Source organism: Salvelinus sp. IW2-2015, linkage group LG26 (assembly GCF_002910315.2).
Source record: "Salvelinus sp. IW2-2015 linkage group LG26, ASM291031v2, whole genome shotgun sequence".
Taxonomy (NCBI): domain Eukaryota; kingdom Metazoa; phylum Chordata; class Actinopteri; order Salmoniformes; family Salmonidae; genus Salvelinus; species Salvelinus sp. IW2-2015.
The window spans coordinates 48,053,425-48,077,637 of record NC_036866.1 but is presented as its reverse complement, the minus strand read 5'-3'; the positions used below and the strand labels follow the sequence as shown (position 1 = coordinate 48,077,637).

Below are 24,213 nucleotides of genomic sequence, written 5' to 3'. Positions count from 1 at the left end.
ACAAAAAAAGATCCATAATGCTTCATTAAGCTTCAGTACAGATTACATTTCGGAGTATCAGTCAGCGGACAGTTACTGCCTTTTCATGAGCCTCGCATTAAAATAGATCCCACTGAAGCTCATAGGGTCAAATGTAGTCACTTTTACCTTTGATGGGTCAGCAGGCATCACTCCCTCCACAGCGAAGGGGGATCCAGGGACGGGGTTGCAATCATAGCTGACGTCCACCTTGTAAGGCCCCTCCTCTGGGGGGATGTACTTCACCGAGTGGGCTCCATTGGCTGTGTCCGAATCCAGCTTGTAAGGGATTGGTCGGCCAGAGGGTGAGGTCATCTTGACGGCCACCTCGCCCTGTCCCCCGGCTCCCTGGGTGTTGATGTAGAACTCTTGATCCTTGCCAACATCCACCTCTGTAAAATAACAAGAACAAACATGCTTAAATCATATATTCATCAGTTTTAACAGCTACTCATTCAAACTATTGACAACACCATTGCAAATAAGAATTAGCTACGGTATATAGCTATAATCTAGGGCAATGTAAGATGTACATGGTCCCAAGAAGAAGAAAATGAATAAGATAACAAGATCCAGTTTTCAAATCAATTACATTTTGGGCTTTACGTTGCAAAGTTACTGTGTACAATGTTGAGAACTTACTGGTGTCCAGTCCTGTAACCTTGACCTTTCCCAGATCTACAGGAGGAGCCACAGTAATATTGAAGGGGCTCTTGGGAATGGGGTCCCCTCCATGGGTGACGGAGATGGTCGTCTGACCCTGATGAACAGCGGCGTACTTAACGGTGTAGGAGTAGTCATGGTTGTCTATGATCTCAAAGTCCCTGACAGCCTCTCCCTTCAGTTCTGCTGCTGTGAACTGGACCTTTGGCTTGGCCTTGCCTGCTCCCTTTGTGAAGATGGTGAAGTGGGTCGGAGTGCCCGCCTCCACGCCTGTCTTGTTGAGTCCTGGGCCCTCAGCCCTCACATTGCCAGCATCATGGGAAGGATTCACCTTCACTCTCAACGGACTAATTGGGATTTCCTGTAACACAAATACGGAATGGTTTTGCTGCTGTACGATTTTTAAAATAAAAACTCGAACACAAATCGAGATCCCAACTACGGCAACTTTTGTTCCATTCAGGTCATCCTTAGAATGAATAGTTAGAATTATTATAGTTCTAATGCTAAGCCACATAGTAACAGTAGGCAGGGCAAACCCGTTTTGGTGATTTCTGGTATATCATCAATATAAATAATCCATAGCACGTTTTTGGACTCATTCAGGAGTTTTTACCTGATCAGGTACAATAACACTGGAAATTAATGTTGAATGTTCAATTTATATTCCTAAAACTTAAGTTGAAAATGATGCTGTCGCTGCTTCCTGTTGAGAAGACATTTTGACAAGAATCCCAATGTTAAAACATGTTCAAATCAATAAACAATACGCAGAAACAGTTTGTGATATACTGTATTGAAAACCTAAATATAAAATGTCGTATCTACACATGAAGTAAATGTGCAACAATAGTAATCATATTACTTGTGTTTTTTGGAAACAAGCACCTTATAAACTGCACCAAAACCACTATCGATTAGGGAGAAAATCAGGTTGTACGCGTTGCTGAAACTAACACAACTAAAAAAACACATGGAAACTGGAGTTATTATCTACATCGCTGGTTAGATAATGGTCTTGCTGCTATTCCAGTTTCAACTGTTCTGCCTGCGGTTATGGAACCGCCACCTGTCCCAGACCTGCTATTTTCAACTCTTAATGATCGGCTATGAAAAGCCAACTGAAAATTATTCATGATTATTATTTGACCATGCTTGTCACTTATGAATATTTTGAACATCTTGGCATAGTTCTGTTATAATCTCCACCCGGCACAGCCAGAAGAGGACTGGCCACCCCTCATAGCCTGGTTCCTCTCTAGGTTTCTTCCTAGGTTTTGGCCTTTCTAGGGAGTTTTTCCTAGCCACCGTGCTTCTACACCTGCATTGCTTGCTGTTTGGGGTTTTAGGCTGGGTTTCTGTACAGCACTTTGAGATATCAGCTGATGTACGAAGGGCTATATAAAATAAACTTGATTTGATTTGATTTGAACCTGCCGATGACAGTCAGCTACATTTTGGAGTGATGCATTTTGATTTGGGGGTCGCCAAAACGGAAAGAGAAACATAACCTATTTGTCAATCACTCATGTCGATGTCATGTTGAGTTCAATGGCGCTAGTGGGGGGAGAAAGCGGAAAAAAAAGCGAAAAAACCACACGGAATCTCAAAATAATGTGTACATTACTGGTTAGAGGACAATTTGTAAAGGACAGCTAGCCACATTTTGAAGTGTTGCATTTGTATTCAGGTGGCTCGCCAACCTGGTAAGTGTAACACAACACTTTTTTTTGTTAATCACTTCCATTGATATTACGCCAAAATCTATAGAACAGGGGACAAAGGTTTGGGGTGTTGCACTATTTAAACTAACACTATTCAAAGGGCACATGGAAACTTGGAATAACCTATACATGGTTGGTTCGATGAGAACTTGTAGAAGGCTTATATCTATATTTTAGAATGTCAGATGTTGATTTTGGGAGGCTGCCATCACGGAAAAGGGAACACATCACTTTTTCTGTTAGTTAACTTCAACATATCACGACGCGGCATAGGATATCAATAGTGACAACAGTTGGTTGCTATTTAACTGCTAGTTTGACTGTCAAAACCATGTATTGGTGTGTGGCCAGCAACTTTTATAGAGAGACCACCCACTAATGTTCTGTGCCATTTCCTGGCCACTCCGCGTTCTAAGTCCGGCGCATCCCAGCACGTGTGACAAACTCAACGGTACAAAATCAAAGATATTGATCTGTTTTAAGCAATCAATCTTATGTTATCATGATGACTAAACTTTTATTCTGACATCACCAATCCGAGGTAAAAAGGATGTTGAATTACCCTAAATGGTGAAAATGCAAGATTGTGTAAGGTAGTAAAACAACTGTCCACATTAGGGAAATGAGTGCAAAATATACAAGAATTGAATATGGCAAAATAATTCAACATGTCAATTTAAGATGATAGTATATGTTGCCCACTCACAAACTATTGCAACAATGACATCTATTTCTCGCACATTTAACCATTTAGAGAGTTAAAAAATGCGCTCAAACACAATTTAACTGGGTGCTCTAGATTAGGGCCTCCATAGTGTCTCCACGTTTGATGTCCCTTGTAACAGTAACTCTCTACTGAAGGACCCTGGGTAGTGTAGTTTTAGTCTCACCTGTTCAGCGAACAACACCATGACGGTGTATTTCCCTGCACCGGGTGGGGTGTACTTGACGGTGAAGGTGTCATTGTCGTTCTTGATAATGTCAAAGTCGATGTCAGCCTCGGCTGGACCCACCACTCCTGGAGCACACTTGATCCCAATGCTGATGTCTCCTGTGGGAGGTCAATAGATATGTATATCTACATATGAAGAAATCTCATAATACTGTGCCTATCAGTATCAATCACTTTCTGATCTTTTACAGTTGCAGGCACTAAAGTTAGGTTGGTATTGGCAGAACAAGTGCAAGACGATGCTCGTCCATATGGCGGCGCACAATTGGCCCAGCGTCGTCGTAAGAATTTGACTTGCCTAGTTAAATCAAGGTTAAATAAAAAGTAAATAAACTGCCTTCTCTATGGAAAAAATGGTTCTAACAGGGTGAAAATGTTATACCTGGAACCCTACAGGGTTCTCTACAGGAAGAAGAAGAAGAACACTTTGAGTAGTATTTCCTATTAACACACATACCTTGTCCAGCCTCTGCGCAGTCCACAGTGAAGAAGTTGGGCTCGTTGGCCTTGAGTCCTGTCTTCTCCACTCCTGGACCATACACCTTGACCTTGTCTGGGTGGCAGCCCTCTCCAACAATCACCTATACACACAGAAACACACAGTGTTATTCAGACAGAGGCAACACTTGACACACAACACTATTGTTGCTACCTAAAGTACTCATATCCATTTCTAGTGGAGTATCATTTTCCCTAAATAAGAGTACGCTGGCTGGGCTTATGTAAACTTGTCTGAGACCTGAAGACTTGTATTGGCTCCCCGTCCCTTACCTAATGCCTAGGCTTTAGCTCAGTGGGCTAACACGGTTTAGTGACACACAGGAGATCCCGGGTTCAAATCTCAGTGGGTCGGTCCTACTCACCCTGAAGGGGCTGTTGGGCACGTTGACATCTCCCCAGGTGATGATGATGGTGTGTTTGATGGGCTTGATGGGGACGTACACACACAAGAAGGTCCCGTCTCCCTTATCAGTGATCTTAATGTCGATGGTGACGCCCTCTGTATCCTTGGCGTAGATCTTCAGATGGCCGTTGCCAGCCCCGCGGGCATCGATGGTGAACTCTGCTGGTTTGTTTACGATGACCACTATGGGCTCCAGGCCTGGACCGAAAGCTTTCACCTGCAACAGAGAGGTAAACATTAATGTGTTGCATAGAGGTACAATTACATTTGTGTGTGTTTGTTTGTACATCTGTGTGTCATACAAACTACTCCTGTAAGGGTGGAGCTAGGCTGGTGTGGTGGGAGGAGCTAACCTTCTCAGGGAAGCAGTCATTGGTTGCAGAGAGGATGTGGGCCATGAAGGGGCTGTCCTTGATGTCTTCGTCATCACATATGACATGGACAGCGTAGTCATCTGGCTCAGTGGGCCAATAGCGGACATCGCAGGAGCCGTCACCCTTATCATCACACTCTATCTTAGCCTGGGATGGTCCCTCGATAGAGAAGCCTGGAGAGAGAACGTTTGACTTTAGTCTCCCAATCACTCAAGAGGCATATAAGTCATTTTCCTCTGCACACCTGTTAGAACACCAACTGTACTTGTGACTATAAAGAAGAAGTAATGTGACTTTTCTTAGAAAATGTAAAGATAAATTCCACTAAAGAAGTTTGATTTTGTTACTGTCATCTAATCCATTACTCTACTTGTTCAACTACTTTACCCATAATGCCCCATGTCCCTCATGTCTTGGCTTACCCAGAGTTCCCACTTCCGTGCCGATGGCCTCCACCACAAAGTCAGCCGACTTGCCCACCCGGCCGGTCACCAGACCAGGACCCCAGGCTCTCACCTTCTGAGGGCCTGCCACCTCACTCACCTCCACATCGAAGGGGCTGAAAGAGACACACAGAAATAGGTCAAGAAAAGGAAAGGAGGGTGTGTTGCAGTAGACTATGTAGGTGCTGGACATTGGGAAGTGTAGTAAACACATTATGATCACTTTATAAATACTTTATATGCTATTATTAATGAGAATCATTAACAAACACTAATAGAACATTAAAAAAGGATTATAATTAATAAGCATTTCTACACATTTCTAAGCATTTAAAACGGCTTATTGAAAGTCCTTACCTGTGTGGGATGGGCTGTCCTCCCCAGGTGATGTTGACGGTGTATTTACCAGTCTGGTTAGGAAGATATTCACACTCATAGACACCATCACCAACATATTTTACTTTCACTGGCTCCTCATCTCCACATGGTCCAGTCACTGAGACGTTGAGCTCTCCGTTGCCAGCTCCCTTGGTGAACACCTTGAAGTCTGCCACCTCCTTGACCCTCGCCCCTTTTGGCTGAAGGCCTCGGCCCGTGGCACGACACGTGTCGGCATTGATGGCTGGAGAGAAGGAAAGGGGTGGTTAAGGAGAGTGGTACACCGACTGACAGACTGACAGACTAACCTAGCAGTGTATGACCAAATGGAGCTGGCAGGAGCATTCGCATACGATACAATGTCATATGCAAACATGATGCAGGCAATATGCTATAATGACTTTCATTATTAAGGTCAATGAACATAATCAGTCAATCAATTCCATAGGATGCTAGCTTTGAACTTTGACACAATGCAGTATAGGAATATCACAATTCTGAATGCAGTACACTGTCCAGTCAAAAGTTTGGACACACCTACTCAATTCCAGGGTTTTTCTTTCTTTTTTTACTATTTTCTACATTGTCGAATAATAGTGAAGACATCAAAACTATGAAATAACACATGAAATCATGTAGTAACCAAAAAGTGTTTTATATTTGAGATTCTTCAAAGTAGCCACCCTTTGCCTTGCTGACAGCTTTGCACACTCTTGGCATTCTCTCAACCAGCTTCATGAAGTAGTCACCTGGAATGCATTTCAATTAAAAGATGTGCCGCCTTAAAAGTTACTTTGTGGAATTTCTTTCCTTCTCAATGCATTTGAGCCAATCAGTTGTGTTGTGCCAAGGTAGGGGTGGTATAGAGAAGTGATACGCCATCCCATCTGGTTTGAGCTTAGTGGGACTATCATTTGTTTTTCAACAGGACAATGACCCAAAACGTAAGGGCTATTTGACCAAGAAAGAGAGTGATGGAGTGCTGCATCAAATGACCTGGCCTCCACAATCACCGACCTCAACCCAATTACGATGGTTTGGGATGAGTTGGACCGCAGAGTGAAGGAAAAGCAGCCAACAAGTGCTCAGCATATGTGGGAACTCCTTCAAGACTGTTGTAAAAGCATTCCTCATGAAGCTGGTTGAGAGAATGCCAAGAGTGTGCAAAGCTGTCATCAAGGCAAAGGGTGGCTACTTTGAAGAATCAAAAATCAAAAATATATTTAGATTTGTTTAACACTTTTTGGGTTACTATATGATTCCATATGTGTTATTTCATAGTTTTGATGTCTCCACTATTATTCTACAATGTAGAAAATAGTACAAATAAAGAAAAACCCTTGAATGAGTAGGTGTGTCCAAACTTGACAAGTACTGTATATCAATACAACCATGTATTGCAGCATGAAGAAACTAATGGAGCTTCCAGGCAACAACTGACTTAACAACATTTCAGTCTAATAGAAACATTGATTGCAGGCTTGGTTACACTTAAAAGTTTGAAGCAATCAAACCTATGAATACTAACCCAAATGAAGGAAACACAACAAGCCAAAACATTTAAAAATGAAACATTTCATAATGCAATCTGGGAAGCACTGACTCACTTAGACTAAAATCACTTTCCTGGAAAGTTTCCTATTAGTCAAAAACATTCACTTTGCTACATAATAGAAATGTATGAGATATCTGTCTCCAACACCAAGCTGCCACAGGCAAGGTAGCAACCGCCCAAGCAAGGCACTCTTTCTTGGCCCTCAGAGGGCATGGCATTGCCACAGGAAGCATACAGGGCATCGGGAAAATGGCATAGGGCACAGGACATAGGTATGGTGGGGCCCGGCTAGCATACCAACGGGCGCAGGCCTCCACCTAGACAACCCATACTAACTTGGTCTGCACTTTTTCTCTCTGAGGGTAGGGACACCACCCTTCTTGCCCTCTGGGCCCTTCTCCCCATAGGGAGAGGTGAATGCAGACTGGGGATTTATCTGAACTGGAAGAGGACCCACGATAGAGGGAGGAGCGAAACATCACAGACAGGAAGTTGGTTTAACTTCAACATAACAGTGACTGGTCATCGTGGCGACATGTTGGCTGCGGCGAGTGATTGAAATAACTGTGGAACTAGAGAGTGATAGATCAACAACGAAATGACACAATGCAACAGTAGTGCCAATAACAGTGATTTGTGTCGTGACAGTTGGCTCAGTGCTAACTTACCCTCTGTGATTTGAACCTTGAAGGGGCTCTTAAGGATCTCCTGACCGGCAAACAGGATATGGATGGTGTGGGGGCCTTCCAACATGGGCCGGTAGGTGCAACGGAAAACACTGTCCCCCTTGTTTTCCAAGATCAGTTTCACCGTGTCTTTCTTCCCCTCAGGGTCCACGATGACAACGCTCACATCACCGTTACCAGCACCTAGACAGGATAACAGGAAGAGACCAATCAAAACACTGTTAACCAACCATGTGATCAAAACAAGGAAACGTGGGACATTGTTTTGGGCCCTCACAGTAAATTCCTTCTCTAGTTTTAGCAGTTTTGCAAGGAACTCATCTGATCACTGCTACTAATGTGTTCCTTGACTGGTGTGTCCCCACTCCTTACCTGCAGTGCAGATGTCAAAGTAGGTGGGTTTGTTGGCCATGTTGCCGGTAGCTTCCAGCCCTGGTCCTCTGGCCTGGACCTTGTTGGGATCACCTATGGCCTTGGCCACGTTCACTGTGTAGGGGCTATTATCAATATCCTGCCCAGCAAACAGCACTTTCACCTGAGGAAAGAACCAGTCAAATGTTCCTTTAATGGCCCAATGCAGACTTTAAAAAATATATATATTTCAAATAATTTCTGGGTAACAATTAATTAGCTTACTGTAATAGATTTACATTGCCGTGAAAATTAGCTGTTATTGGCAGAGGTTTGGAACTTTGTTATTGGTTTATTAATCAATTTACTGCATGGTGATGTCACCATGGACAGCTGAAACTCCTGCCCATGCAAAGCTGGTGATTAGAAGGTCCTGTGTAGATTGTATTTTTAACCAGCAGCTATCAGGAAATAACACTGATCAAATCTTTTCACACTTTTACAGTGTTAGTTTCATCAGCTGTTGTACAATATTTTTTGAATTTTTTAAAATAACGTTCCCAAGGTCAACAGACTATTTCTCAGGTCCAGATCGTAGAATATGCATATAATTTATAGATTAGGATAGAAAACACTCCAAAGTTTCCAGAACTGTCTAAATATTGTCTGTGAACAGAACTGATTTTGCAGGCGAAAACCTGAGGAAATCTAACCCGGAAATGATTTTTATTTTATTTTAAATCTGTGTTTCATTTCCCGTCTTTCTTCCATTTAAAGGGGTATCAACCAGATTCCTTTTCCAATGGCTTCCTCAGGCTGTGACCAGGCTTTAGACATAGTTTCCGGCTTTTATTTTGAAAAATGAGCGAGATTTTTCAAAACTAGTCAGGTGTCCTTTGATTAGTTCCTGCGCGCGAGAGGGGTAGCTCTCCATTTACTTTCTCTCTTTTATTGAATAGGTTACGGTCCGGTTGAAACATTATCGATTATGTATGTTAAAAACAACCTGAGGATTGATTAGAAAAAACATTTGACATGTTTCTACCAACATTACGGATACTTTTTGTAATTTTCGTCGAACGGAACGAGGCTGTAGTTTTCTGAACATAACACGCAACCCAAATGGCGTTTTTTGTTATAAAAGTAATATTTATCGAACAAAAAGAACATTTATTGTGTAACTGGTAGTCTCATGAGTGAAAAACATCCGAAGATTATCAAAGGTAAGCGATTAATTTCATTGCTTTTCTGACTTTCGTGACCATGCTAATTTGGGGCTAGCTGTTCTAGCATTGATTGATACACTCACAAAAGCTTGGATTGCTTTCGCTGTAAAGCATATTTCAAAATCTGACACGATAGGTGGATTAACAACAAGCAAGCTGTGTTTTGGTAATATTCACTTGTGATTGCATGATTATAAATAGTTTTATAGTAATATTTTGATACTTTTTGGGAATTTTCTTCTGCCTTCAGGACCGGAATGAGGCTGTGGTTTTCTGAACATAACTCGCAACCCAAAATGGCGTTTTTTTGTTATAAAAGTAATATTTATCAACAAAATAAACATTTATTGTGTAACTGGGAGTCTCGTGAGTGCAAACATCCAAAGATTATCAAAGGTAAACAATTCATTTTATTGCTTTTCTGACTTTCGTGACCATGCTAATTGGGGCTAGCTGTCTATGGCATTGATTGATACACTCACAAAAGCTTGGATTGCTTTCGCTGTAAAGCATATTTTTAAAATCTGACACGATAGGTGGATTAACAACAAGCTAAGCTGTGTTTTGGTATATTTCACTTGTGATTGCATGATTATAAATATTTTTAGTAATATTTTTGAATCTGATACTTTTGGGAATTTTCTTCTGCCTTTCAGGACCGGAATGAGGCGTGGTTTTCTGAACATAACTCGCAACCCAAATGGCGTTTTTTTGTTATAAAAGTAATATTTATCTAACAAAAATAACATTTATTGTGTAACTGGGAGTCTCGTGAGTGCAAACATCCAAGATTATCAAAGGTAAGCAATTCATTTTATTGCTTTTCTGACTTTCGTGACCATGCTAATTTGGGGCTAGCTGTTCTAGCATTGATTGATACACTCACAAAAGCTTGGATTGCTTTCGCTGTAAAGCATATTTTTAAAATCTGACACGAATAGGTTGGATAAACCAACAAGCTAAGCTGTGTTTTGGTATATTTCACTTGTGATTGCATGATTATAAATATTTTTAGTAATATTTGGCGCCCTGCAATTCAGCGGTTGTTTAGGAAAATGATCCCTCTAAAGGGATCCGTAGCGCAGAGAGGTTAAAGAGTTTCAATGGGCTAGTAGTACATTGTGATGATGAGATGTGTGTATAGTAAAGTCAAGTCAAGTAAGAATGTAAAGTTAAGTAAAATAAATCTATATGGGATACTGATGGTAGTGATCAGTTACCTTGTGGGCGCCCTCAACCTTGGGGATGTAAATGACGGTGTGGGTCCTGTTCTTGTCGTTGTTGAAGACCACCTTAGCCTCCTCAGTGTGTCCCTCAGGATCAATGACATACACCAGCACCTCAGCCTGACCTGCCTCCAGAGTTTCCACTGTGAACACTGCTGGCTTCAGAACCATGTTACCATTTGTCTCAATACCTATGGGAGAGAGAGGAAGATTACTTCATTGTACAATGTTCACGAATTTCCAGCAGAATTTATAGTTAGAAAAATATGTGTAAAATAGAGAGTTAGTGTAAGAAGTGCGTGACTGGCTGCAGGGAAGTAAGGCGCAGGAGAGCAGAACTGGGTAAAAACCGGAGCAGTTTAACAACCAACGGCACCCAGGTTTTAGCAAAACCAACGGCACCCAGAACAACAAAATATGGGTACAAAATAACCCGTCGCGAACCAGTCATAGTGCACAAACACTTTACAACAAACAATTCCACACACAGACATGGGGGGAACAGAGGGTTATATACACGACAAGTAATGAGGGAATGTAAACCAGGTGTGTGGGAAAACAAGACAAAACAAATGGAAAATGACAGGTGGATCGGCGATGGCTAGAAGACCAGTGACGTCGACCGCCGAACGCAGCCCGAACAAGGAGAGGAACCGACTTCGGCGGAAGTTGTGGCAGTTAGATGTGTTTGAGTCTATGGGCAGTATATGAAACAATACATTACGCTTATCAGAGATCCTGATTCACTTACATTACTTTAGTCATTGGGCAGATGCTTTATCCCCAAGTGCATTCAACTACAGTAGGTAAAACAACCTCACAACTATCGCAAGTAAAACTTTCTTTATCTACTAAATCAGTGCTAGATTCAACTCACCACTGTGGTAAAGTATGGTCCCTATCCCAGTGGTACCCACCTGGTCCGTAAGACTTGGCTTTTTTGGGGTACAGCTGAACCCCTTTAGGTTTGAGGGGAGCGCCAGAACTCAGTTTAGACTTAGGGAACTGGGACAGGTAAGTCATCACGGACTGTTCATCCACTTCCGGATCTACAATCTCCTCAGGGTTGATCACCTAGGCCACAAGGAGAGTGTGAAAAGTTACTCCCCTAGGCAACAAGCAGAAAGTCATGGGTTAGGGAAGTGATTTTTAACCGGTGCCTTGAGGAACTCAGGTGTGCCGCAAAAGTTTTCCTGATCTTGTTAATTTTTTGGAACACTCACTTATAAACATGACCTGTGGAATGCATATGGAATTTCGACTTGGGAGCAACAGTGCCACTCAGATAATACATTGAATGGCACATGGTTACATCTGTATCACTGTTTCAAGTCTGGTGTGCTCAGACTGTTGTTACATTATCATTTAAGGGGAGAGCATCATGAGCAAAGTGATTTGTAGGCTATGATTTTACTTAGCCTGTGAGAACCATTAGCACAGGCAAGTCTGATTAGGCTTAGCTGAAACAAAACACACGCTTTGTGTCCGTGATTGCACCCCGATGCACAAAACCGCTCGTCTGTAGCTCAAAACGTTCAAAACTAAATTACTTTTTTTACCAGAGCTAAACAAATATCTTCCTAGTGGGGATTCACGGGACACTCTTAAAGAGGTACACACAAATTAATCTTTGTGAGTAAAGAACTATGACAATAGTTCAAATAAACCCTATTTAATCTGTAAAAAAATATTTGTCACTGAAAATAGAGGATTTGCAGTATGGATCTGCCAAGAAGGAGGTCATTACCACTAAATTAATTAATAGGAACATTTTAGGTATGCCACATAATTTTTTTTTTAAATGGTTGGGAAACATTGGGTTAGGGGTCAATATAGCCACAATTGTCTTACTTGACTTAAACCCTTTTGCCTCATGGGAAGCATAGGTCAAAGCACATCTGTATTTACCCTTAAAGAGGATTGTTGTCTGGTCTTTACTGTAAATAGTTTTAAAGAAATCGATACAGGACTAAATTACTTAGTAGGCCTAGTAGATAGTCTGTCTACTTGGCAAAGGGTAGACGTTTGTTTAAGGATATAGACATAACAGACAGGCATAAAATACATTTGATGTCTCTATTGTTTATGTGTTCTGTAAACCAATGATAAGGCACATTTCCACATTGCATAGATACCATTTCTATTCTATTTCATGGACTCCCTCCTCCTCCACTCTCTCCCTCCCTCCCTGTTTTTTGGCCGTATCACAGTGTGGTGTAAATTTCTTGACCCCAGTACAGCAGGGTTAAGCACTGTGGCCTCAGTAACCCATGATTTAGCCCAGAGCCAAGCCCTCTCCCACACCTCATCTACAGCTCACAAGACAGCCCTCAGCCCGGGGAGAATTCAGTCCCCTAGGCCTTGGACCTGGGAATCCAAGACACATACCTTTGGCCTTATCTCTCACTACGATACACACCCTAGGCCAACTCAATACAGTATAACTTAGGCCAGCTCAATATACACCCTAGGCCATCTCAGCATGAATCACACCCTAGGGTGATGCCATGTCACGAATGGCCCTGCTTCACTGAGACTATGCACGTGTTGTATCAGATAAACAAGTGAACAAGTAAATAAACAAGCACTCAAATAGTACATTTGACAGTGTCAGTACTGGAATTGAATTTGGCAAATCTACATCTCAGCTTATAAATCTATAATATGCTATAATCATGCACCTGCTCAACACTCAAACAAATTAAACTAGAGTAAAAGTGAAACATAGTAGACAATATGAAACCTTGCCATATATTGTCCCTCTGTTAACTAAAACATCACTAGCTCCACATCGTGCAGCTACAAAAAAACGTAATAAATCACGTGAAAAAACACGTGGTCTTCGGACACGTGTGAACACGTGAACAAATCCTATGAAAGAAAATCTACAAATTAAAAAATCAGGTGACATTTTCACTAGTAGAGATAATTATTTATTTCAGCTTTTAGTTCTTTCATCACATTCCCAGTGGGTCAGAAGTTTACATACACTCAATTAGTATTTGGAAGCATTGCCATTCAATTGTTTAACTTGGGTCAAACGTTTCGGGTAGCCTTCCACAAGCTTCCCACAATAAGTTGGGTGAGTTTTGGCCCACTCCTCCTGACAGAGCTGGTGTAACTGAGTCAGGTTTGTAGGCCTCCTTGCTCGCACACACTTTTTAGGTTCTGCCCACAAATGTTTTGCCACAACTTTGGAAGTATCCTTGGGGTCATTATCCATTTGGAAGTCCGATTTGCGACCAAGCTTTAACTTCCTGACTGATGTCTTGAGATGATGCTTCAATATATCCACATAATTTTCCTGCCTCATGATGCCATCTATTTTGTGAAGTGCACCAGTCCCTCCTGCAGCAAAGCACCCCCACAACATGATGCTGCCACCCCCGTGCTTCACGGTTGGGATAGTGTTCTTCGGCTTGCAAGCCTCCCCCTTTTTCCTCCAAACACAACTCTGGTCATTATGGCCAAACAGTTCTATTTTTGTTTCATCAGACCAGAGGACATTTCTCCAAAAAGTTTGATCTTTGTCCCCGTGTGCAGTTGCAAATCGTAGTCTGGCTTTTTTATGGCGGTTTTGGAGCAATGGCTTCTTCCTTGCTGAGCGGCCATTCAGGTTATGTCGATGTAGTACTCGTTTTACTGTGGATATAGATACTTTTGTACCTGTTTCCTCCAGAATCTTCACAAGGTCCTTTGCTGTTGTTCTGGGATTTCTTTGCACTTTTTGCACCAAAGTACGTTCATCTCTAGGAGACAGAACGCGTCTCCTTCCTGAGCGGTATGATGGCTGCATGGTCCCATGGTGTTTATACTTGCGTACTATTGTTTCTACAGATGAACGTGGTACCTTCAGGCGTTTGGAAATTGCTCCCAAGGATGAACAAGACTTGGCTGATTTCTTTTGATTTTCCCATGATGTCAGGCAAAAATGTACTGAGTTTGAAGGTAGGCCTTGAAATACATCCACAGGTACACCTCCAATCGACTCAAAATATGTCAATTAGCTTATCAGAAGCTTCTAAAGCCATGACATCATTTTCTGGAATTGTCCAAGCTGTTTAAAGGCACAGTCAACTTAGTGTATGTAAACTTCTGATCCACTGGAATTGTGATACAGTGAATTATAAGTGAAATAATCTGTCTGTAAACAATTGTTGGAAAAATTCCTTGTGTCATGCACAAAGTAGATGTCCTAACCGGCTTGCCAAAACTATAGTTTATTAACAAGAAATTTGTGGAGTTTTTGAAAAACAAGTTTTAAAACTTCTTCAAGCTAGGCGTCCCGCTAGCGGGACAACTTCCGATGAAACTGGAGGGCGTGAAATTCAAATGAATAATCTGAAAAATTATGGATTTTAAACATTTAGGTACATACAAGTGTCTTATATCGGTTGAAAGCCGTTTCTTGTTAATCTTGTTAATTTCTTGTTAATCTAACTGCACTGTCTGATTTACAGTAGCCATTACATCAAAAGCATGCCATGTGATTGTTTGAGGCCTGCGACCACATTTAAATATTTTTCTACCGACAAAGGTTTCATAAATTCCAAAAATCTATCGCTAAACTTTGTTAAAACAAGTCAAAATACTTTTCTATTGACTCCTCAGATACCCTAAAATGTAATCAAACTCTAATATTTCAAACGAAAAGAAGTATGTTCAATGTGTCTCCTCTTCATCGCGCGCACATACACGAATTTCCAAGACCGTGTCCCTGTAGTAAAACTCATTATTCTTACTCGTTTTGGAAGAAACAAGCCTGAAACCTTGAACATTGAGTGCTGACACCCAGTGGACGCCACAGGAATTGCATACTGGGAGATAGATTAAATTATTTCCCTATACTTTCCATTGTAAGAGCATGGGCTCTCTGGTTTTTCTTTGGATTTTCTCCTACCATATCTATTGTGTTATAGTCTCCTCATTATTTAAACATTTCTACAAACTTCAAAGTGTCTTCTTTCCAATGGTACCAATTATATGCATATCCTGGCTTCAGGGCCTGAGCAACAGGCAGTTTACTTTGGGCATGTCAGTCAGGCAGAAATTGAGAAAAAAGGACCCTAGCCTGACTCCAACCTAAGTGTATGTAAACTTCCGACTTCACCTGTATGTGGTTTCACATTTCCCGTGTGATATTTTACATTTCTCATGTGTGCTTTTGTAACTGCCGGGATTAGAACCCGGGTCTCACACAGGAAAAGCCAATGTCTTGACCATACGAACAAAAGGAACAACATTCTGAAGTTGCAGTCGGGCCTACTTCATCACATGACCATGAAGAACCATGACCGACTCATGTCCACTACGCTTTCACATGTGCATTTTTATATTTTTATGTCAACTAGGGCTGTCAAACGATAAAAAAATGTAATTGACTTTATCGCAGGATCTGCTGTGATTAATCACAATTAATCGCAAATTCATAATTTGCTCAAATTGAGCTGTAATTTAAGATTTCTTATACAAAAAGCATTACAAGAATATTGAGTAACACCCCGAATGGATGGCTCAGAAATAAGAAATTATTATTTTTAAAGCACCTTAATTATTATACTCGCGGAGGCTAAGTTACCTTCTTCCAGAATGGCATTACATACTGTAACATTGCTACTGCAACATGTTAACACCCCCTTTTCACATGTGAGGAGAACAACGCTATTTCATCACTACATTTGAACTTGCAATTCCACATGTGAAAGTGAGATTTTCACATGTGGAGTTTTCTTACATGTGAAACTGCAAATTAGATTTTCACATGTGATTTACTTTCACATGTGAACTTGCATTTGAACATGTGATTTGAACATGTTAAACTGCAAATTTGACAAGCCTCAGGGGGCTTTCCGTGGACAGTAGTCCCCAGAGTAATGTGTCTTACCTGGGGAACGCCCAGCCAGTTGTCAGCCTGCTGCATAGCCTCTCTGGCGTTCTCCACAGGCTGGTTAGGGTCCCAGGCCTGCCAGTCAGGGCACAGACCTACAGGGAAAGAAAGAGGGAAACGACGGGAGAGAAGTAGAGAGGGAGGAAGGAGGAAGTGACAGGGGTTTTAGAGTGGATTAAGATGGCATCCTCTCAGGGTTAAGATGGCATCCTCTAACAATTGCATAAGTGTCTTATCTGGTAACAGAAAGAATTAAGATTGTCATCATTACTACACTCCTACTAATTACTACTAACACCCTACCACCCTGTGAGACCATGTATTTACCCATGCTGCTCTCCTCCAGTTAGTTTAGAAAGATGTTTAACTATTCCTTGATGGAAGGGCTTCAATATCAAAACAACTATAGCAACAGACGTCCTTTCACTTTCCCTGTCGGACACCGAGGGCTAAAGCAAACAGGCTAAACACTAGAAATAGACTTACTAGAATTAGCATTCCCATTCAAGTCAATGGGTCTACGATGTGTGGACCGCAATGTAATTCTATTTCTATGTGCTTATTTTTTTATTTTTTTTAAAGTACCTTTATTTAACTAGGTAAGTCAGTTAAGAACAAATTCTCATGCACAATGACGGCCTACCCCAGCCAAACCCTCCCCTAACAGGGACGACGCTGGGCCAATTGTGCGCCTCCCTATTGGACTCCCGATCACGGCCGGTTGTGATACACCCGGGATCAAACCCGGGTCTGTAGTGACGCCTCTAGCACTGCGAGGCAGTGCCCGCCACTCAGGAGGCCATAAATGATGTGCCTTGTGCTGCTAATGCTTAACTATCTGTTATCAATGCAGTGAGTTCACTGACTCAAAGAACCCAGAGCTCAACGGGAGTCTAGTATGTCGTTATTACTGACACCGTGGAGCTGCTGTGTTACTGTAACATCATTGTGACGTTTAAACGTTTACATTACATTGATCTGGCGCTGGAATATTGTCAGGGATTCACGAGAAATACTTTCTCAAACAAAGGAGGGGACGACTCTCGTTCTACCTGATTTCTCTAGCTGTACCAAAACTATAAGTCTGTTAAGTATAAATACACTACCGTTCAAAAGTTTGGGGTCACTTAGAAATGTCCTTGTTTTTGAAAGAAAAGCACATTTTTTGTCCATTAAAATAACATCAAATTAATGAGAAATACAGTGTAGACATTGTTAATGTTGTAAATGCCTATTGTAGCTGGAAATGGCAGATTTTTTATGGAATATCTACATAGGCGTACAGAGGCCTGTTATCAGCAACCATCACTCATGTGTTCCAATGGTACATTGTGTTAGCTAATCCAAGTTTATAATTTTAAAAGAATAATTGATCATTAGAAAATCCTTTTGCAATGATGTTAGCATAGCTGAAAACTGTTGTTCTGATTAAAGAAGCAATAAACTGGCCTTCTTTAGACTAGTTGAGTATCTGGAGCGTCAGCATTTGTGGGTTTGATTACAGGCTCAAAATGGCCAGAAACAAAGAACTTTGTTCTGAAACTTGTCAGTCTATTCTTGTTCTGAGAAATTAAGGCTATTCCATGCGAGAAATTGCCAAGAAACTGAAGATCTGGTACAACACTGTGTACTACTCCCTTCACAGAACAGCACAAACTGGCTCTAACCAGAATAGAAAGAGGACTGGGAGGCCCCGGTGCACAACTGAGCAAGAGGACAGTACATTAGAGTGTCTAGTTTGTGAAACCGACGCATCACATGTCCTCAACTGGCAGCTTCATTAAATAGTACCCACAAAACACCAGTCTCAACATCCAAATTGAAGAGGCGACTCTGGGATCCATATCTCAGACTGGCCAATAAAAAGAAAAGATTAAGATGGGTAAAATAACACAGACACCGGACAGAGGAAGATTGGAAAAAAGTGTTATGGACAGACAAATCTAAATTTGAGGTGTTCAGATCACAAAGAAGAACATTCGCGAGACGCAGAATTTTTTAAAAGATGCTAGAGGAGTACTTGACGCCATCTGTCAAGCATGGTGGAGGCAATGTGATGGTCTGGGGGTGCTTTGGTGGTGGTAAAGTGGGAGATTTGTACAGGGTAAAAGGGATCTTGAAGAAGGAAGGCTTTCACTCCATTTTGAAATGCCATGCCATACCCTGTGGACAGCGCTTAATTGGAGCCAATTTTCTCCAACAACACGACAATGACCCAAAGCACAGCTCCAAACTATGCAATAACTATTTAGGGAAAAAGCAGTCAGCTGGTGTTCTGTCTATAATGGAGTGGCCAGCACAGTCACCGGATCTCAACCCTATTGAGCTGTTGTGGGAGCAGCTTGACCGTATGGTACGTAAGAAGTGCCCATCAAGCAAATCCAACTTGTGGGAGTTGCTTCAGGAAGCATGGGGTGAAATCTCTTCAGATTACCTCAAAAAATTGACAACTAGAATGCCAAAGGTCTCTGCAAGGCTGCAATTGCTGCAAATGGAGGATTATTTGACAAAAGCAAAGTTTGAAGGACAATTATTATTTCAATCATTATTATTTGTAACCTTGTCAATGTCTTGACTTTATTTCCTATTCATTTTGCAACTCATTTCATGTATGTTTTCATGGAAAACAAGGACATTTCTAAGTGACCCCAAACTTTTGAACGGTAGTGTACATTACAAACTAACTCTAAGGATTTGAGCAGGGCAAGATTTGTCAACTTCCTAAATGATATCACATGTTCAGTAAGGAACCTGGGCCTTGTATGGTCTCAGCTGTAGCTCGTTAGGTGTTTGAAAGTCTCTGTATCACGTCAGGCTTTCTGAGTCATGTAAACATTCAACCACAGTGTTCTAGACTCCTCTCTCTGCTCTGTAACTCAAACATGAGACATTTTAAAGCTTCATGTCAGAGGGTCAGAGTGTGCAGTAACTTCTGGTCAAATTGGAGGCGTTTCAAGTCAACGAGTCATCTCTGTGAATCTCCACTCCTGCTCCAACGCTTATCCTCGTGCCATCAATCTCTAGCACAGAACGGCCTGCTTTTTAACGCCATGCCAAGCATATAAGCACATCTGCCTTGACAGATGAAGAGGAATCGTGCCCAAACTTGGGGGTGTTGTGTGGGGAGGCTGAAGAGAGCTACTTCACTTCGTCTGGGACAGCTGGTAGGAACGTACTAGAGCTCTTTCTCGCCTCTCTCTCTCTGTTGATTTTTCAATCACTCTCTCTCTCTTCTCTCTCCCACCTACTATCTCTGTCCTTGTCTCTGTCACTCTGTATTCCTCTCTCTCCACTCTCTCTCTCTGTCCCACTGGCTAAACGGGGCCAACGAGGCCCACTGCCATTGACAGACTGTGTAAGTGATACCATATCGAACACAACAACTGACTCATAGCTGATCGCTGACATCTCACCACAGTAACTTCCCACACATGTGTCTGATGGAAGATGAAATGACCTGGCACAGCACTTACCAGGGATCTACCATTCTCCGTTAGTCACATTAACTAGCACTAAACTGTTCCCGAGTCAGTTCTTACCAGGGGCACAGTTAGGGAAATCGGTATCTTGAGCATCCCGAGATGTTACATAGAATTTCTGTCGCTCGGGCCTCCCGAGTGGCGCAGTGGTCTAAGGGACTGCATCGCAGTTGCTAGCTGTGACACTAGAGATCCTGGTTCGAGTCCAGGGTCTGTCGCAGCCGGCTGCGACCGGGAGACCCACGGGGCGGTGCACAATTGGCCCAGCGTTGTCCGGGTTAGGTGAGGGTTTGGCCGGCAGGGATGTCCTTGTCACATCACAACTCCTGTGGCGGGCCGGGCGCATGCACGCTGACACGGTCGCCAGGTGTACGGTGTTTCCTCCGACACATTGATGTGGCTGGCTTCCAGGTTAAGCGGGCATTGTGTCAAGAAGCAGTGCGGCTTGGTTGGGTTGTGTCCCGGAGGATGCATGGCTCTCGACCTTTGCCTCTCCGAGTCCGTACGGGAGTTGCAGCGATGAGACAAGACTATGACTACCAATTGGATACCATGAAATTGGGGAGAAAAAAATGTAAGATTTTTGTGTATATTGAACATACCAAGATGTTATATACATTTCTGCCTCAAATTGAAATTGTTATCTTCAACATTGCGAGATGTTAGGATTCCTGCCTCGACCAGAAATTGATATCTTGAGCATTTGTGATGTGTTGTATGTAATTGGGTTCTGATGAAGAGATGTTATCCTACCAGGAACTAAATTTCCCATGAGAGAGTGCTGTGTCTGTCAGGGAGGTGTGTCCTGAGGACATATACGGGCAACATGAAATCCACATGTACTAACCAGGGGCACAGTTGTCTACCAGGGCTCCTAGGGCCTTGCCGTCCCTCCAGTCACGGTGGAAGTTGTTGATGGGCAGCTCAGGCACCTTGTTCTGGATCCAGCCCAGCAGCCTCAGCTTGGGGGTCAGTTCCTTGGCCTCCTCATCATCCTCGTCCTCCCACATGGGCATGGAGATGGAGTAGTGCAAGATCAGAGTCCAGATCAGACCCAGGATCAACTTCAGGTTCCCGTCCACGATGGCCTTGGAGTCTGGAGGGGAGAGAAACACAGATCTAGAATCAGATTTTAGTTCCCATTCATTATGGTAAGAAGCAATGTTATGTGTATGGCTTTTTCTCATGCCAAATTGACTGTTTGGTATCTGATTCTATCTGAATCTTTAGATAAACAAAATGGCCTTGTGATTACATCTACATTTTAGTCATTTAGCAGACGCTCTTATCCAGAGCGACTTACTATCACATCTATCAAGACTGACCTGACTTCCACTCTCTCACCCCACCCCACCCCAGACACTCCTCTCCAACACAAGAGTGACTGAGTATCCCTGGTATTCCACATACAGACAATGGGGCATGGTTGGGCTCAACAGCTGAGGACATAGAGTATGTTGATATGGAATCCTTCCCTAAGTCAACAGCACTTGCATTTCAATTGATTTGAAAGTACTTTGGAAAATAAGTTATCTTAGTGTGAGATAAATCCAGGAAGATGCACTAAGTAGTAGGACAATAAAGAGGCTGGTAAGCATGCCAACAAACTTAACCAGTGTATTCTTAGATCAGTCATCTCTCTTCATACCTCTTCAAAACTAACCAAACTCAGAGACTATACATAAACCAAACAATAGCATCATTCTTTGATTAAGAGTAGACAAACTAGAGAGGGTAAAGTGTACCCCCAAAACCATTGTGAAATAGGCTAATACATTCCATATAGAGTTGAAGTCGGACGTTTACATTCACCTTAGCCAAATACATTTAAACTCAGTTTTTCACAATTCCTGACATTTAATCCTAGTAAACATTCCCTGTCTTAGGTCAGTTAGGATCACCACTTTATTTTCAGAATGTGAAATATCAGAATAATAATAGAGAGAATGATTTATTTCAGCTTTTATTGATTTCATCACATTCCCAGTGGGTCAGAAGATTATATACACTCAATTAGTATTTGGTAGCATTGCCATTAAATTGTTTAACTTGGGTCAAACGTTTCGGGTAGCCTTCCACAAGCTTCCCACAATAAGATGGGTGAATTTTGGCCCATTCCTCCTGACAGAGCTGGTGTAACTGAGTCAGGTTTGTAGGCCTCCTTGCTCGCACACACTTTTTCAGTTCTGCCCACATTGAGGTCAGGGCTTTGTGATGGCCACTTCAATACCTTGACTTTGTTGTCCTTAAGCCATTTTGCAACAACTTTGGAAGTATGCTTGGGGTCATTGTCCATTTGGAAGACCCATTTGCGACCAAGCTTTAACTTCCTGACTAATGTCTTGAGATGTTGCTTCAATATATCCACATAATTTTCCTGACATCAATTTTGTGAAGTGCACCAGTCCCTCCTGCAGCAAAGCACCCCCACAACATGATGCTGCCACCCCCGTGCTTCACGGTTGGGATGGTATTCTTTGGCTTGCAAGCCTCCCCCTTTTTCCTCCAAACATAATGATGGTCATTATGGCCATTTTGTTTCATCAGACCAGAGGACATTTCTCCCAAAAGTACAATATTTTTCCCCATGTGCAGTTGCGGTTTTGGAGCAATTGCTTCTTCCTTGCTGAGCGGCCTTTCAGGTTATGTCGTTATAGGACTCGTTTTACTGTGGATATAGATACTTTTGTACCTGTTTCCTCCAGAATCTTCACAAGGTCCTTTGCTGTTGTTCTGGGATTGATTTGCACTTTTCGCACCAAAGTACGTTCATCTCTAGGAGACAGAATGCGTCTCCTTCCTGAGCGCTATGACGGCCGCGTGGTCCCTCGACCCCGCCCTGTGCAACTGGGTCCTGGACTTCCTGACGGGCCGCCCCCAGGTGGTGAGGGTAGGTAACAACATCTCCACCCCGCTGATCCTCAACACTGGGGCCCCACAGGTGCGTTCTGAGCCCTCTCCTGTACTCCCTGTTCACCCACGACTGCGTGGCCATGCACGCCTCCAACTCAATCATCAAGTTTGCGGATGACACTACAGTGGTAGGCTTGATTACCAACAACGACGAGACGGCCTTCAGGGAGGAGGTGAGGCCCTCGGAGTGTGTGTCAGGAAAATAACCTCACACTCAACGTCAACAAAACAAAGGAGATGATTGTGGACTTCAGGAAACAGCAGAGGGAGCACCCCCCTATCCACATCGACGGGTCATAGTGGAGAAGGTGGAAAGTTTTAAGTCCTCGGTGTACACATCACGGACAAACTGAATTGGTCCACCCACACAGACAGCGTTGTGAAGAAGGCGCAGCAGCGCCTCTTCAACCTCAGGAGGCTGAAGAAATTCGGCTTGTCACCAAAAGCACTCACAAACTTCTACAGATGCACAATCGAGAGCATCCTGTCGGGCTGTATCACTGCCTGGTACGGCAACTGCTCCGCCCACAACCGTAAGGCTCTCCAGAGGGTAGTGAGGTCTGCAGAACGCATCACCGGGGCAAACTACCTGCCCTCCAGGACACCTACACCACCCGATGTCACAGGAAGGCCATAAAGATCATCAAGGACAACAACCACCCAAGCCACTGCCTGTTCACCCCGCTATCATCCAGAAGGCGAGGTCAGTACAGGTGCATCAAAGCAGGGACCGAGAGACTGAAAAACAGCTTCTATCTCAAGGCCATCAGACTGTTAAACAGCCACCACTAACATTTAGCGGCCGCTGCCAACATACTGACTCAACTCCAGCCACTTTAAAAATGGGAATTGATGGAAATATGTAAAAATGTACCACTAGCCACTTTAAACAATGCCACTTAATATAATGTTTACATACCCTACATTACCCATCTCATATGTATATACTGTACTCTATATCATCTACTGCATCTTGCCATCTTTAGTAATACATGTACCACTAGCCACTTTAAACTATGCCACTTTATGTTACATACCCTACAGTACTCATCTCATATGTATATACCGTACTCTATACCATCTACTGCATCTTGCCATGCCGTTCTGTACCACCACTCATTCATATATCTTTATGTACATATTCTTTATCCCTTTACACTTGTGTGTGTGTATAAGGTAGTAGTTGTGGAATTGTTAGGTTAGATTACTTGTTGGTTATTACTGCATTGTCGGAACTAGAAGCACAAGCATTTCGCTACACTCGCATTAACATCTGCTAACCATGTGTATGTGACTAATAAAATTTGATTTGATTTGATTTGATGGTGTTCATACTTGCGTGCTATTGTTTGTACAGATGAATGTGGTACCTTCAGGCGTTTGGAAATTGCTCCCAAGGATAAACAAAACTTGTGGAGGTCTAAAAAAAAAATC

General features: G+C 42.5%; 1 protein-coding gene across 1 annotated transcript in view; it reads right to left on the bottom strand.

The window, feature by feature from the left end:
- LOC111953025 (filamin-C) overlaps window positions 1-24,213 on the bottom strand; it is a 59,017-nt gene that overhangs the window by 28,753 nt on the left and 6,051 nt on the right. Inside the window, exons 2-15 of the mRNA XM_023972096.3 lie at window positions 20,714-20,962; window positions 16,385-16,482; window positions 11,418-11,574; window positions 10,495-10,691; window positions 8,070-8,232; window positions 7,680-7,880; window positions 5,436-5,700; window positions 5,058-5,194; window positions 4,615-4,808; window positions 4,221-4,478; window positions 3,815-3,938; window positions 3,296-3,456; window positions 661-1,042; window positions 148-410 (exon numbers count right to left, since the gene is read on the bottom strand). Coding sequence (XP_023827864.1) covers window positions 148-410; window positions 661-1,042; window positions 3,296-3,456; window positions 3,815-3,938; window positions 4,221-4,478; window positions 4,615-4,808; window positions 5,058-5,194; window positions 5,436-5,700; window positions 7,680-7,880; window positions 8,070-8,232; window positions 10,495-10,691; window positions 11,418-11,574; window positions 16,385-16,482; window positions 20,714-20,962 — 2,849 coding nt within the window. The remainder of the gene's footprint in view (window positions 1-147; window positions 411-660; window positions 1,043-3,295; window positions 3,457-3,814; window positions 3,939-4,220; window positions 4,479-4,614; window positions 4,809-5,057; window positions 5,195-5,435; window positions 5,701-7,679; window positions 7,881-8,069; window positions 8,233-10,494; window positions 10,692-11,417; window positions 11,575-16,384; window positions 16,483-20,713; window positions 20,963-24,213) is intronic.